At 39.0% G+C, this 14127-nt stretch overlaps 1 protein-coding gene across 1 annotated transcript in view; it reads left to right on the forward strand.

Moving 5' to 3' along the window:
* The window catches only part of LAMC1 (laminin subunit gamma 1), a 98459-nt gene that overhangs the window by 2602 nt on the left and 81730 nt on the right, over positions 1-14127 (forward strand). Inside the window, exon 2 of the mRNA XM_026062702.1 lies at positions 9135-9175. Coding sequence (XP_025918487.1) covers positions 9135-9175 — 41 coding nt within the window. The remainder of the gene's footprint in view (positions 1-9134; positions 9176-14127) is intronic.

The following is a 14127-nucleotide window of genomic DNA, read 5'->3' on the forward strand; positions in this document are numbered from 1 at the left end:
TTTGAGGTGCCCCCAAAAAACCCACTGGGAAGTCACAATGAGCACTATTCTAAATAGTATGGTTTAAAATCATATAAAAAATAACTCTGAGAAGCATATTCTGGTATCTAGATTTCTCATGTTATTTCAATGTTAATTGAACTACAGGAAATCTTTAATTGACAAGCATCTGAGATGAACTTTGTCAGAAAATGGGAGCAGGAGGAGTTGACATTACTAGCATATAAAGATACCTCTGTGCCCTGTCCTCGTGCTCATTATGAGTTAACCCCGTCACAAATGATTACAACTCAGTGTTTATTAAATCTTGATTTTAACTTCTTCATATGATTTTAAAATAACATGGTAATAACTAAAGATAAACTGACCTATATGAAATGAATAATCTGATGAATACTGCAATTGATCTCCTCAGATTAAAACTTTTAACTCAATTAACTTCTTAAACATAATAATTTTCTTGAGCTCCACCATAAAAGAAATTACTAACAGTTGAGGAGACTGAAGATTGGCCAGTCTCTAAAGAACAGACAAATAAAAGAGCAGGATATAGGTTTTACAATCTCTTATCCCCTCTCAATCATTGTATTTTTCTGAAGACTTGAATTTGTCTTTCTGATATTTCCATGCTGAACTGAGTGGCAGAGATGAAAACATGAGCAGTATGTTGAGGTTCCCATAAAACAAAAAGCAGCTTACAACTATGAAAAATATTTTTTTTCTTGCTTACGGCTTATTTTTATACATTTTATAATCTCCTCCTTCTCCTTAGGTAACTTGCTACAGGTTCTTCAAAAGCAAAAAAAAAAAGCCATTTCACAGGAAACAGTCTATTTGTAAGGCATTTTAGGCTTTCCCCCTCCCCCATTGTTTATGGTATCCGCTTAGGAGTTTAAAAATGTCATTTCCTTCCCTAACAATCTTACCCTCATCCACTTGACAGAAGTTAATTTTTCTCCTTGCTCGATAATCTGTAATTGGTGATGTGAGTGTTTACATAGCGTTTTCCATGCTTAAAACTAAGAAGATAAATTCTCTTACTATTAAAAAAAGGAATCCACTTACTCCCAAAGAGTGAGTTTCCAACACACTTCATGGAGCAGGATTAATTTCTAGTCCCTGCAGAATTGGGGTATCTTCCAGTTCTGTGACACCARTGGGTGTCAGAACTATCCCGGGAACGGTCCTGCACATTTATATTGTTCCCAGTTGCTCTCAGCACTGCAGCATTATAAGACTTACACTCTCAAGAAACTGTGACTTGCCCTCTTCTTTAGCTGAAGGATGAATAAGACTTGATAACCCTGGAGAGCAGACACAGTCTTGGCTACAGCCTCCAACCTCCACAGATTGTATCATCTTTCCCACTAGATTGTATCTTCTTTTCCCAGTCAAGTGGGAATCTTTTCTGGAGCTAAAGCAAAGGGAAGGAAGGGTATGATATCAGTGTGCTGGCATTTTGCTCGGCTCTCTGCAGCACCAATTGTGGGTGCTCTTCAGAAGCTGAGGAGACCATCTAACTCATATCACTACCTGTTATTTATTTATTAAGTGCCAGCAGCAGGCTTAGCAGTTGTCCAAGGTACAGAAAGTTATCAATCCTGACAGTCTTAGAGTCAGAGAAAGAAAAAGAGGAAACATAAAGGAAGGGAATATTAAGTCACTAATGGTAATGTGACATCCCACCAAGATGGTGCTTCTTCTGGCTGCTTACTGTGGAACAGAGGGAAAGAAGTCCTAGAAAGTTCAGTCTAAATAGATACAACAGACCACAGTGGAAGACAAGTTTGATTTGATTTGCCCAAGATCACACGGCAGGCATAGCTTTGTACTAATGAGTAGGTATTAGACACTGTTTTATAGTTGAGAGAGAATGAGGATACAATGTTTAATCGTTCCCCCGAAGAACAGGAAAGAAGTGGGGTGTTACAGTTATGTTATTGGGAGGAAGGTCAAACTGCTAAACCATGCCTCCTTTCTCTGTTAAGCCAAAATTAGTGTTCCTTATTTTACTGTAAACAAAGTTGGTAGCGTTGTCAAACATTTCACGTTTTTGACCTTGACTTTTTAAGTGTTTGCAATTTTGTAAAACATACTCTTTTTTCCCCCACAGAAATTGTTTGTGGTATGTATCTCAAATTATGTTATTATTATGGTTATTAAATTTTTATTTTAATTTTTGGCTGAGTGATTTGGATGAGACAAAAATATTGGAAAATACTACAATGTCTAACGTATCAAAGCCACTGTATGTCTTTCACTGTGTCACTCTGTTCTTTCTGCACTTTAGATCAAGTGGTTGATGTTTGAGAGGGAAATGGTCTTGATGTCAAAAATTAGCTTTTAGTGTTCTTGCAAAAGTGTACTTAAAGATGGCTGAGTTAAAAACCTCTGCAAATTGTAGCAACTTTGTATAGCTGTACTTCCAGAAGATTCTGTTCATTCCAAGTATTTTTTTGCTCCTTGGCTACAGGGGCTGAACGGATTTCCCCTGAATTGTTATTTTGACTACTTCGTCTCTTGTTGTAGGGGGGCTTAGAGTAAAGAGAGTGTCCACTCTGTCTCCTCAACTGATCATCAGCTGACCGCCAACTGACACCCCAGCAATGCGGAGGAGACTGTAGGGAGATGGGTTAGCGACGGGGACATGCCAGTGAGGGCCGAGAGCAGAAGTGGGTGCATATCCCAAAGGCAGCTCTGTCGGGCAGGACTCCTGGCAGCTCCTCCCAGCTCACTTACATTCCAGGTTGCGCAAAGGGGAAGCGGCTCGGCTTCAATTCCATCCCATGTGGGAGCAGAGACATGTTGCTGAGGAACTTTAAGGGGAGAAACAAGCAGTGAGGAAAGATCAGTGGCTCCCCAAATCTAGGGAGTACGTGCTAGTGTTACCATGCTCCAACTGGAAATCCGGGTTTAACTCTTTGGCTTAAGGATGAATCAAACTGCAGCTTGCTAGTTAAGACAAACTATTTAGGAGAAGAGGCATGAGCTCTGCACGTCCAAAATCAGAGTCATCCAAAAAACTAGCCTTCTTTCTTCCCTCAGTTAACCTGTCTTTGGGTGAGTGGGGATCAGAGATTTCCTGTGATGGGGTAGCATCTTCTTGCATCAGTCTAAGTGAATCTGAGTCTGTTAGGATTTTTGTCCGTGCTTTTTTTTTTTTTTTTTTTTTAATAACCCTCTCCATTGCATGGTGAGGCTCATGGGCTATTCAGCTGGTCTCCCTCTTGAATTCTTTCCCATTATTTTCTGCATCTAACCAATCTAGTTTTGGTTGTTATGGCTAGAAATGTCTAAAATATGGCTAGCATAATCTATAGTAATCAAACTGTAGAGCCAAACCGAAAGCAAAAATCATTAGTTTCCTCTTTTATGTATGACCATATACAAATGATACCTACACTACATCTCTAATTACACATTGTATTTTCCTGCATGTCTTTTAAAACATGAGTCCACTATGGCCGAGAGAGGTCTTAGGTTTAAAATGTACATCAGTATGTACAGTGTTTGACAGGAAAAAGAAAGATTTTGAAAGAAGATGAAGTTTCCTGGAGCCTGGGGTTTTTTTGGTTTGTTCTTTAAAAGCATAGGAAAGTCCATAAAAACTATGCTTAAAGAACATTAAACATACAATTGCAAGCTCTGAATATTACAAATGATAAAACAGCAACATAAATTACTATTAATAAAATAATGATCATGAGAAGACTGATTGGCAGACCGTATTATGAAAAAAGAGGTTATGACCATAAACAATAGTTAAGAATTAATGGAAGGGAAAAATTCAGCCCTGTTGACACTGGGCAAAGAAAGTTATCCAACTTCATGTTGAAAAGATCAGTAGGAATTCTGCTAAAAGTTCGAGAAGTGTATTTGTTAAACAGCTTTATTGTTGTCACGCAGGTCAATACCCTTCATGGCGAGATACCCGTAATGCATACGCTGTTTTGTGAGATAGCGTGTTATCAGCCTTGGAAGATAGCTCTACAGGGAATGTTTTACAGTTAGCATAAACAGAATGAGTTATCAATCCTTTATCAACAACTTCAGCTCATGCGTGTGAAGGATTTGCATAGCTATGCAAGTCAGTGAAGAACAGGACTTAGGCATTATCCAAATGTATCTGGGTAAACAGTTGCTGCTCTTTACAGAGAAAACTTCATCAGTGTGATGGAAATCAAAGCATCATTGGAATTTTTTGGTGGCAGAGCATACATCAGCGGACCCTTCTGGAAAAATCATCCTCATGCATTGGTATCGTGAAAATCCCTCAGAGCAGAAACATTGTTATTTACTCCCCTAGGCCAGAAAGAGCTAGTGTAGAGCAAGGACAAAGGTGGCACTGAGCCCGAGACTATTCTCAGTGAACTTAGCATCTATACATTATGGGTGTAATACCATGTAGAGATAAATGTGATCAGTTCCTCTCACACAAATTCATCCTTGCACTGCACTGTCTATTGATTGGGATTGGGCGTGCTGGAAGGATAGGAGCGTTGAGGGATGTCTCGGCTCCAGGAAGCTTGCTGGGTGTTTCAAATCTGAATCCATCCGCTCTGTGCATGCCCCTTTCCCATTTCTGTCCCCGGTGGGCCTTACGCAGGCAGTATTTCCTTGTGGTCTGGGATGGGTGGATGGAGGTCTTGGACAGGGGAAGGAAGTATTGTTAGGGCTGTCCTGGGTCCTATTGATGTTACCTAAAGCAGGCTGCAAGATACAACTGCTAAAATTTAGCACAATATTACACCACAGAATAAAAAGAGGGGGATAAGGACAGCTAAAAATCATTTAGTTAACTTTTCTGGTTAGGCTCCTTCCCATATACCATGGGACACAACCTGGGTCTAAAGGTTTTGAAATGTTCTTCCTATTTCCCAAAGAGATAAATAATAGACTGTGCCTACTCTGTGACTGTAGAGCTCAACATTTAATTGAAATGTAAGCCAAAAGTAGAAATGTATAGTGTTTAGCAGTAGATAAATTGGCATACAAGTAGTCTCCAAGCTCATTCAGGCACTGGCATCTCTGCTGAGATTGCCAATAAAAGTGCCAAATAGTCCAGTAAATTGCAGTGGTGCTTTCTGTGAGGGAGATCCTAATCTACTAGAAGTTTGAGACTACCAATTAATTTCATATACATCACCAGACATCCATTAAGCAGAACAGTTTTTGGTTAAAAGGATGGGCTGTATTTGCATCTACGGTCTGAAGATGAAAAGCTGCACAGTCCTTTCATGTTTTATTTTCGCTTTAACTTATTTCCTCCCACTATTAGAATCTTAAAAAGAGAAAATTAGGATACATCCCAGACACTCCATAAAAGAGAAAATAATCAGCTTATGTCTCCATTTCTCCTGGGTTTGCAGAGACTTGTAAGAAGCAGATTACCTCTCATTAACAGATTCAGAGATATTTTTTATTCACTTACAAGTAGTTGCTGTACAGGATTTCTCAGGATAATCTGCAAAAGAGTCTCTGAGGAAGTTAAACTTAAACAAACCATTTTATGAAACATCATCTGCTTTCTCAGCTACCAATTCTCTTTTTCAGTTTTATTGATAAGATTACAATAGCGTTCTGCTTCCATAAAATCATGATAAATGTGAATATTTCTTAATTAACATGGTTCTCTGATTTGTTATTTACACTTACYGCTCCTGATAGCGGACAAAGATCATCCTGAAATCGCAGACACAAGAATTTATTGAACAAATTCGCATTCTCTGCAGACCTATCCTTGACTCCAGAAGGACTTCTGTAAACAGGATGGCTTTAAACCATATTTTAATTTTAATAAAGAAGTACATTTCTTATGCACTTATAATGTTAGTTCTAATTTAGATTTTTTGCATTGCATATGGAAACAGATCTTTAGATCCTTAAACTACTTTATTCATCTAAAGTTTCTGCCATCCCTGTTGAAGTAAAATGTGATACACCTTTACAGCTTTTTTTCTCCTATTTTAGATGATCTTATAGATCATTGCCTGGAGAAATCAAGTTTTCTCATCGTTGCATTTGACAATAAGACCTGAAGCAACACCCAATTTGTAAGAATGGAATTGAAATCATACGTTGCACAGCATGCAGTTACTTTGATAACTTAACATCAGGCACTAGAAATAAGGGAGAGATCGGTTGAATAAAATTTGTAGTAGCTTATATGCATCAGTGGAATTGACTATGCCAGCTGAAACTGTGAGTCAGAATATTTAATTYAACTTTATAAAATAAAGGTTTTAACTAAGATAGAAAACCAAGTATGCCTAAAGCTAGGCTTCTAGCTTAATAAAAAGAAACTGTTCAGATCAGGTTTTTCTGCATTTCCTCATATAATACTGGAGACCATAGTATGGTTTCTTTTCAGGTATACGTGTGAAAACATGTGAATTTTGTCACCCAGTCTGAATTTTTATCCTTTTGCACCGATTGYTTCGAGAATTCCTAAAGGTACATCTAATGGCTGGCTTGCTTGCTTTCCTTTAAGTATTTTTATTTATTTGGTAGTTTGGGAGGGAATGTCTGCTGCAATTACTGTTGTTTTGATTGTGTCCACTGAGGAAAATAGACGGGCCTCTGGGAAGCCTCTGCGTGATGGAGGTCATGGCAAGGCATAGCCAAGTGTGCTTCATCTCCCATCACTGCACACGCTTCCTCTGTTGACTGTGCCAGCCAGAGAAGCAAATTGTTTGAACTCAGCTGCTGGAAACTTCTTTTTACATTTCCCCAAACAAGCAGATTATCACAAGTGACATTTAGTAAGATTGTTTGGGTGCCTTCTCCAGCGACTGGTAACTCTGTAAGGCTGATCAGACTACAAGCAAAGGTCCTTTCTGTCATTCTCTTTTTAGTGYAAACTGACATCTATATACTCTTAACAAAATGTTTAGGTGTATTGCAGTTTTCTAATGGGGATCCTAAAGCTATTTATTTACATCTATTAGTAAATGCCTGTAGTTTTTTGGGGGGAGGTAACTTTTATCAATCTGTTTTAATAATTGAGACAAAAAAAGTGAAGCAACTTGCCTAGGAAGTTGGTGACAGATACAGAAACAGGCTCACAGGGATGCAAGCCCAGCTGTCAAATTCTAAAATCTTTGAGCATATTTCCATAGCATGTGTATTCAAATTTTGTGTACAAACAGACGATTCTAAATCAATACAGGAAGACTCTGAAACTTAAAATGCCTGTTGCCCTATGACTCTTAATAAAAACATTCTGGTCTCTGTAAGCCCCATATGGCTCAAATGTATTTACTTTAATTTAATTCTGCAAGACAAACGTGTTTCACTTGGTCCGTGAAGAAAAGTAAAAAGGTTTAATGTATGTTAATGTTTGATTTGCGCTGCTGTTTTGTGGAAGAATTGAGATTAACTGTACTTTTCATTTGTAATTTCAAATTGCTGATGGGTGCCAACCACAATAATTCAACTTTTCTTGTTAATCAAAAGGAAGAAAATATCCCTTTTTTCCAAGAGAAGTCTATTCAAAATGATATTGCAAGCCTTGGAAATTTCTGRTTTTGGAAAGCTGATAGAATTTGCTGTGACACTTGCTATTATACAAAAGACTGTTTCAGGTTTTTATGTTGCTTTTCACATCTGATATTTATTCTCTTTGTTCTTACTCTCTCCCCACTTGTTCTCATTCATGTAATCTGACTGACATACTTCAAAAAAGAATTGAAGTAATAAAGTGCCAATTTTTACGGTTAACTTTATATATGTAATGTTCTTCCCTAACCACCTCTTGATTAAATAGAAACCCTGTTCTCTTGAAACTTGATGTCATTGTGGTTAGTGCAATTTAGAGCAATAAGTGCTTGAAGACTTGCACTTGCTTCTGAAGAAGCACCCACATCATCTTCTGATCATCATTTCATTATCCCCATGTTATCTGAGCACAGCACAGCCAGGTACTTCATCCATGTAAGAGGCTGAAAAATATGATTCTTATTTTATGAACAGTTACGTGAGAGTTTAGTTGTTTCACCCAGATTAAAGTCCTATCTACTAAACAGTCCTTTCTCCATTTCAGGCCACTCCTTCTGTACCAGATGACTCACTCTGTGCTTCGTGGGAGTTTCCAGTCATAAGAGTTTATTGACCGAGGTATTTTTACTACTATTGACTCCTGTAAGTATTGCAAAGTTAGAGAAGTTATCTGGATTCTGCTTCAGCTCAGTTGGTATTAAATATTGACTCCAGAATTATTACTGTAAAGCACAAAAGAATGCAACCTCTCTCAGATTCCAGGTTGGATTCAAAGCTGGCAGTGACAAAGGTTTTCCTGACTTCTAAATTAAATAGATATTAGTTGTAAGTCCTGAGAACATGGAACCACACAATTCTGTAAAATGGTATTGTGAATTTTCATACTTTAGTAACTTCACTTAAAATCTGCTCTCTTTGTATGAGCTTAAACACCTAAGTGAAAAGAGCATATTAATGTTTTTTTTCAAATGGTGCTTTTAAAGACATGGTTATCTTACTCCATCTCACATAAGAATACTCTTTTCTGTGTTGGAAATGAAATGTATTTACAGGGAATATGCTGCAATGCCTTGATAGGCTCAAGGATTTCAGCAGATGAAGAGATGAAAAAGAAAGCACAGGTCATGTATTTACAGAGATACAAGATTTAATTCTGGTCTTAGTTAGATCAGTGCAAGTTCACTGAATGAAATCTGACTGTTTCACTCTTATCTGTCAAAGTATTACAAATATATATGTCAAAGATGAAATCTCAGTCAAGAGCATCAAGTGGATTTTGAATTCTCCCTAGCAGGTATTTCTATTTGAGGATCTCTTTATTAGAATTAATAGCTTGGAAATGACGACCTGAGGCGCAGGGGAAAAGCCTTCATATAAGCCGTTAAGGAAGGTCCTACATACATACTTTAAAATGTTGCAGAATCATTAGTTAAGAAATAATAATTTGCTAGAGCTTTTTAGGTATTAAAAATCAGTATCTTTAAAACCAATAACTTTAAGATTAAACTGATTGTTTTTCTCTGTGTGAGGGTTTTTCCATTATTCACGTGAGCCTCCCACATTTGGATGTATAAGCCCATTGCTCCACTAAGTGGGACTTGTGGCAATATCCTCTATTCCTACCCATTTCTCTTCAGGATCCTTACCCCCTTCTCACGCCTATTCTAATCCTTCTCTCCCCCTCCCAAACTCCTATCTGCTCCATATGGCTTCCTGCTTCCTTATTTCCTGTTTGCTCTGCTGTGTCCACTCTTCTCTCAAATGCAGAGATCAGGTAGGCTATTCTTGAACCCGAGCAACTTCTGTGACCCACTGTTTCCTGAGATTCTGCCATAACGGCATCAGCTCAGCATCACTTTTTTTCTTCTTCTTCTTCTCCAGAAACTGAAGAAAAGGGGAGAGCAGTGGCAATCAAACTTTCCATTGGAAATGTAACTCTATCCTTAACAAGAGAGAGGCAGCAGTGACTTTGTAATATACCCATATTCTTTGTGCTCGTCTTTGGAATGTCCAGATGACTCTCAGCACTGAGCCTATTTCATCATTAAAACATTAATACTCTTTTAGAGAAGAAAATAGAAAAGATGCATGAGTACATAGCATCAAATGTAGCAAAATATACCAGCAATAGGATAATTTCCAAGCCTGCATAAGAGTATGTGCTGTGCACACCATGTAAATAGTCTGGTGTGTACTCTTAATATGGAGACAAAAGTTTTTTTTGTTTTTTGTTTTTTTGTTTTTTAATACAATATGTACATTTACTTCAAAACAAGAAAATATATCTTTGTAGAATGGGTTGTATCTTTTCTCAACTAGGTTTGTATTTTGCTTAGTAGAGAATTGTTATGCTATAACAGTGTATTTACTGTTGACTTTAAGTTGCTATATTAGTGAGCTATAGCTGTAGACTCTTCTGTATGATTGATATGATACTTGCTTATTGAGGTATAATTAAATCTTTCTGTTTAATGTTATTATTAACCTGTCATAACATCCTGTATTTTAATGAACTATTTTGGCCTTTTGTCTTCTTGCAGCGGTGCCTCAGAATGTGTTAGTTTCAGAGAGAGAGGATAAAGAGCAAGACATCTGTCTACAGTACAAAAGATGACCTTTTGTGTCTATATACACAAGTTTTCCTTCCAGATAACAGGATGAGGGATTGATTATTAGCTGTAATGCTGACTAGATGAAAGTAAACTGAGGTTTGCTTCATGCTCATTTTCGTAACAAGTGGGCCACCTTGTTGCTGGAGAATGGAGTCATACAAGTRTGTTCAGAACCAAGAATTACTTCCCAGAAGATTGTTCCATTACTTATAGCTGGATAAGCATTGTATGTCCTACTCCAGTATAAGCAGGTAAAGCTCTGGTGGCACCGTCTAAATCACAAGGAAACCAGCTGGAGGGGTCAGAAGTCATGTTCAGGACAGTCTCGGTCTCTTCCCCTCTTAGACTGTCAGGGTATAAACGGATCTCCTTATGTTACCCAGTTTCCTGTGCTGCGGTTTCAATGTGCTTTGGGTATGGCCCAGCATGACATAATTTTGCTCTCTTCCCCTGTCCCCCAAAGTCCTTCCTAGCAACAACCTGCTGACAGAAGGGGATTGAGAATTGCTTAGGTTTGCTGGCAGCGATGCTCTTAACTTTGGAGAAATTGTTCTCTGCATTCCTTGTGGCATGACAAAATGAAAGTCGTATTGATATCTGGACCTTGGTTAACCATTCATATTGTATCAGACCAAAGCAGTGTGTAGTATCATCAGCTCTTTCTTTTTTAAATAACACAATAACTCCAGTCAGAAATATATGTGGTACTACTTCAAGCACACTCTTGCTGCAGGAGAGTTAGCTGTGCTGACATATCATTACTACAAGAGGCCTATCAACTTGTGGTCATCTTTCACTGATCTTTTAGCCACATGCTGTATTCCAGCTTTCTCAGAATATAATTAATACTAGGATGTCAAAGTCTTCCTTTGATTCTCGTATCAATTTCTATCTAATTGAGTAGAGTTTCCTGTTTCCTAAGCATACTTCTGGAGACACTTCTACCATAAAAGCAGATTTGGCTTTACACAAGAGCAAGCGTACCTTTGTGAGCATTCCTGAACCTGAAAAGATACCAGGATATCTTTTGGTGATAACTATCTTCTTATCACTGGCAGTAAATCAGAACTTAGTCTTTGACCATATTTGACAGAGCTGATGCCTCTAAGCAGTACAGAGATCTGGATTTAGATAGGAAAATAGCTAGGAGAAGTTCACTTAAAAATTAAAATTAGGAATGGGAAAGTACCAGTCTGATGAGTAAGTACCTAATTCTCCCAAGCTTTTTGGTTGGAGTGTGTTCTTGATTTGTCCTGTTTGAATTTTTTAACTAAAAATTCTGGAGTTTTCCCAATTCATAAAACAAGGGAAATTCTTGTCTACCTCACAAAAGTAGTATGAAGATTTATTTTTACAGACAGAAAAGCTTGCAACGTGGGTCCTCTAAGTCTGACTTTATTTTTAAGGCCCAAGCCCTTTAACACAAGATAAACCATCTCTATGCTTTAGAATGGTTTTACTGGCAAAGAGCAATTCATTTTCTCACATTTCCTGGGAAACTTGAATTATTTTTTTCTATGAAAAGCTTTTAAAATAATGCTTTTTAAGATATTATAAACTAGCCCTCATCTGCCCCTCCCTAGCAGAATGACTAACTCATTCAGTCATATGGGATGATGGTAGTATGTGGAATGTTTAATATTGGCTCCTGCAAGAGACAGTTAATTATGGATCAGTAAAATTTGCAAAAAATGGGATTGATTGTAGAATGTATGTTTCTCCCATGTTTTTGAAAATGGATAGTGATAACTCCTCTTTCCATTCTCTAGGGAGTCCTTAGCTGCTTCCCCTTCCCTAACTTACGTTCCTGTTCATTCTCCAGTACAAACAGTGTGTGATGGCCACTACTCTACTGTCCTTTGAGAACAGGTTAGTAAAATGTCCTTACAGCTTCCGCTTCGTGCATGTTTTGTGCATAAAAGCTAATGTTTGAAAAACTTATTCTGAAGTTGATAAATACTGCAAGAACAGTAAATCTAGTTTAAAACATAAAATGATTAACAAATATCGAACATCTTTTTACTGGCAACCTGTGCCAAAAAATCTACATCATTTGCATAATAATGCGTCAATACCCTGAAAATGGGTTCCTGTAGATCAACAGAATCATCTGTTAGCCTTAAATTTCAGGATAAAAAAGTTAATCTTTTTCTGAGATGAGAAAAGGAGAATCTGTTTTGCATATTATGAATGGAAGAGGCTTGCCCTGGTAGAAAGCAACTGATGTGTAAGTTTTGAAGTGATTAAAACATGAACAGTATCTCAATCGCCAAATTATGAAAGATGTAAGGAAGGGGGCAGCTTTGTTCATTTCTTTTAAAATGCYTAGGCATTTTAATAGGGGCCTTTTGAAGTAGCCTACCTGAGCTCCATATACTTGAGTGGGTTTGAGATCTTTCAAGGTAAAAGACTATATTATTTAATGCCATAATTAGATATTGAATGCCATACATTTAATATAAAATATAAAATAGTGTATCTTAAATTGCTTTGGTTTATAGCCTAATGATAAACTAGTTTGCAACTTTAATGCAGTCAAGGCACTGGCATTCAGTCATTGTGTTTAAACCTGTTTTGAACAGTGGCAGCTTGGCAGTAAAACACCACTGGGAACTGCACTGATAAAAGCAGCAGTGGAAAATATTAGGGGGAAAATCCTAGTGTTGATACAACTATGTCCAAATCCCAGTTTGGAAAATCAGCTTCCTTTCTCCCACCTCCCAAGTCTTTCCTGAAGGCTATCAAATGAGTCACACTGAAATCTGTGATTCAGCAGGAAGCTGGAATGCAGATAATGTGAAGTTAAAAGAAAAGTTGCAAAGAATTGAAAAGTAAACAGTCACTTTGGCTAAATTTTCAGTTAGTTACACGTACCCAAGGGTATTCCATGTACTTCATTYCCAGCGGCTACTTCCTCCCATATACCCCCCCCCGACCCACCCCAAAAGACTAAAGTGCAGAGAAGCTTAGTGACAGGAAATACCTCAAATGCATTTTAAAACAGTTAAAGACTTATGGCTTCTGGGGGCCTTGACTCTCCGTGACTATTAGAGCTTATTGAAATTGCCTTAAATCCTCCCCTGACAGCGTTGGAAAGTCATTTCACTTAGCATTCAGAGAGGAAATTTGCCTTCCCAGGCTGCTGCTGCATTTTACTAGCTAGCATTCAGCTAAGGGCAACAAATACTTGATCTCGGAAGGCAGAGGTGGAGCAGCAAAGCTGTGCAAACAAATCCTGCTCTGATCTTGCCCAAGAAACATGGGCCACGTTAGGAGCTTCTCTTTAAGTACTGCCTAGCAGATGCAAGYGGCCTTATCCAGAGTTTCTCCCTGGGGTGAGTGCAATGGTTTCTAAGTCAGTTGAGGTACGCTAGTTTATATTAGTTACTCTGGTGTCAGGTTCCCATGAAGCTCCTGAGGGTGCCAGAGGGGGCAAGCAGTATATTGAAATACAGCAGATCACCTCACAGAAAAATGCAGGGAGGAAAAATCAAATCCTTGTTGCTGCAAAGCTGTTGAGCTGTTAGGACCAAGAGAGAGCCTGGCAAAGGCAGGTGCGCAGCTCATACTGAGCTTCCGCACGTAACCCTGTAGCCGCTCGTGTACTGATTGCACCTTCAGGTGCAAGTTCAGCGCTGAGACCTTCCCCAGGCGGAGGCACCTTTAGCCAGGTGCCGCGTTGTCCTTGCAGCGACCCGAGGGCTCACCGGGAGGGACCCTGCGGTGTCGCCTTCCCCGCGCCACCGAGCGGGTTTCTGCTACCTGCTGCCGCTGCCAGGCAGCCCCTCTGTGGGTTTTTTCTTTTCTTTTTTTTTTTCCTTAGCGTGTACGTGAGGAATTCCTGTTCGTACGAAGTTATCTCAGCTGCCGTTTGCTCCGCAGCGGCGGGCGGGCGGGCGCGGAGCCCCCGGCCGCAGGTAAGGCTGCCGCCGCGGGAGGGAAGGGAAGGGAAGGGGCCGCGGGTCCCACCGGCGCCATCGCCCCTTTAAGGGGGCGGCGCGCGCCCCCCCGCGGAGCA

Source organism: Apteryx rowi, unplaced genomic scaffold (assembly GCF_003343035.1).
Source record: "Apteryx rowi isolate R43461 unplaced genomic scaffold, aptRow1 scaffold_100, whole genome shotgun sequence".
In the NCBI taxonomy this organism is placed as follows: domain Eukaryota; kingdom Metazoa; phylum Chordata; class Aves; order Apterygiformes; family Apterygidae; genus Apteryx; species Apteryx rowi.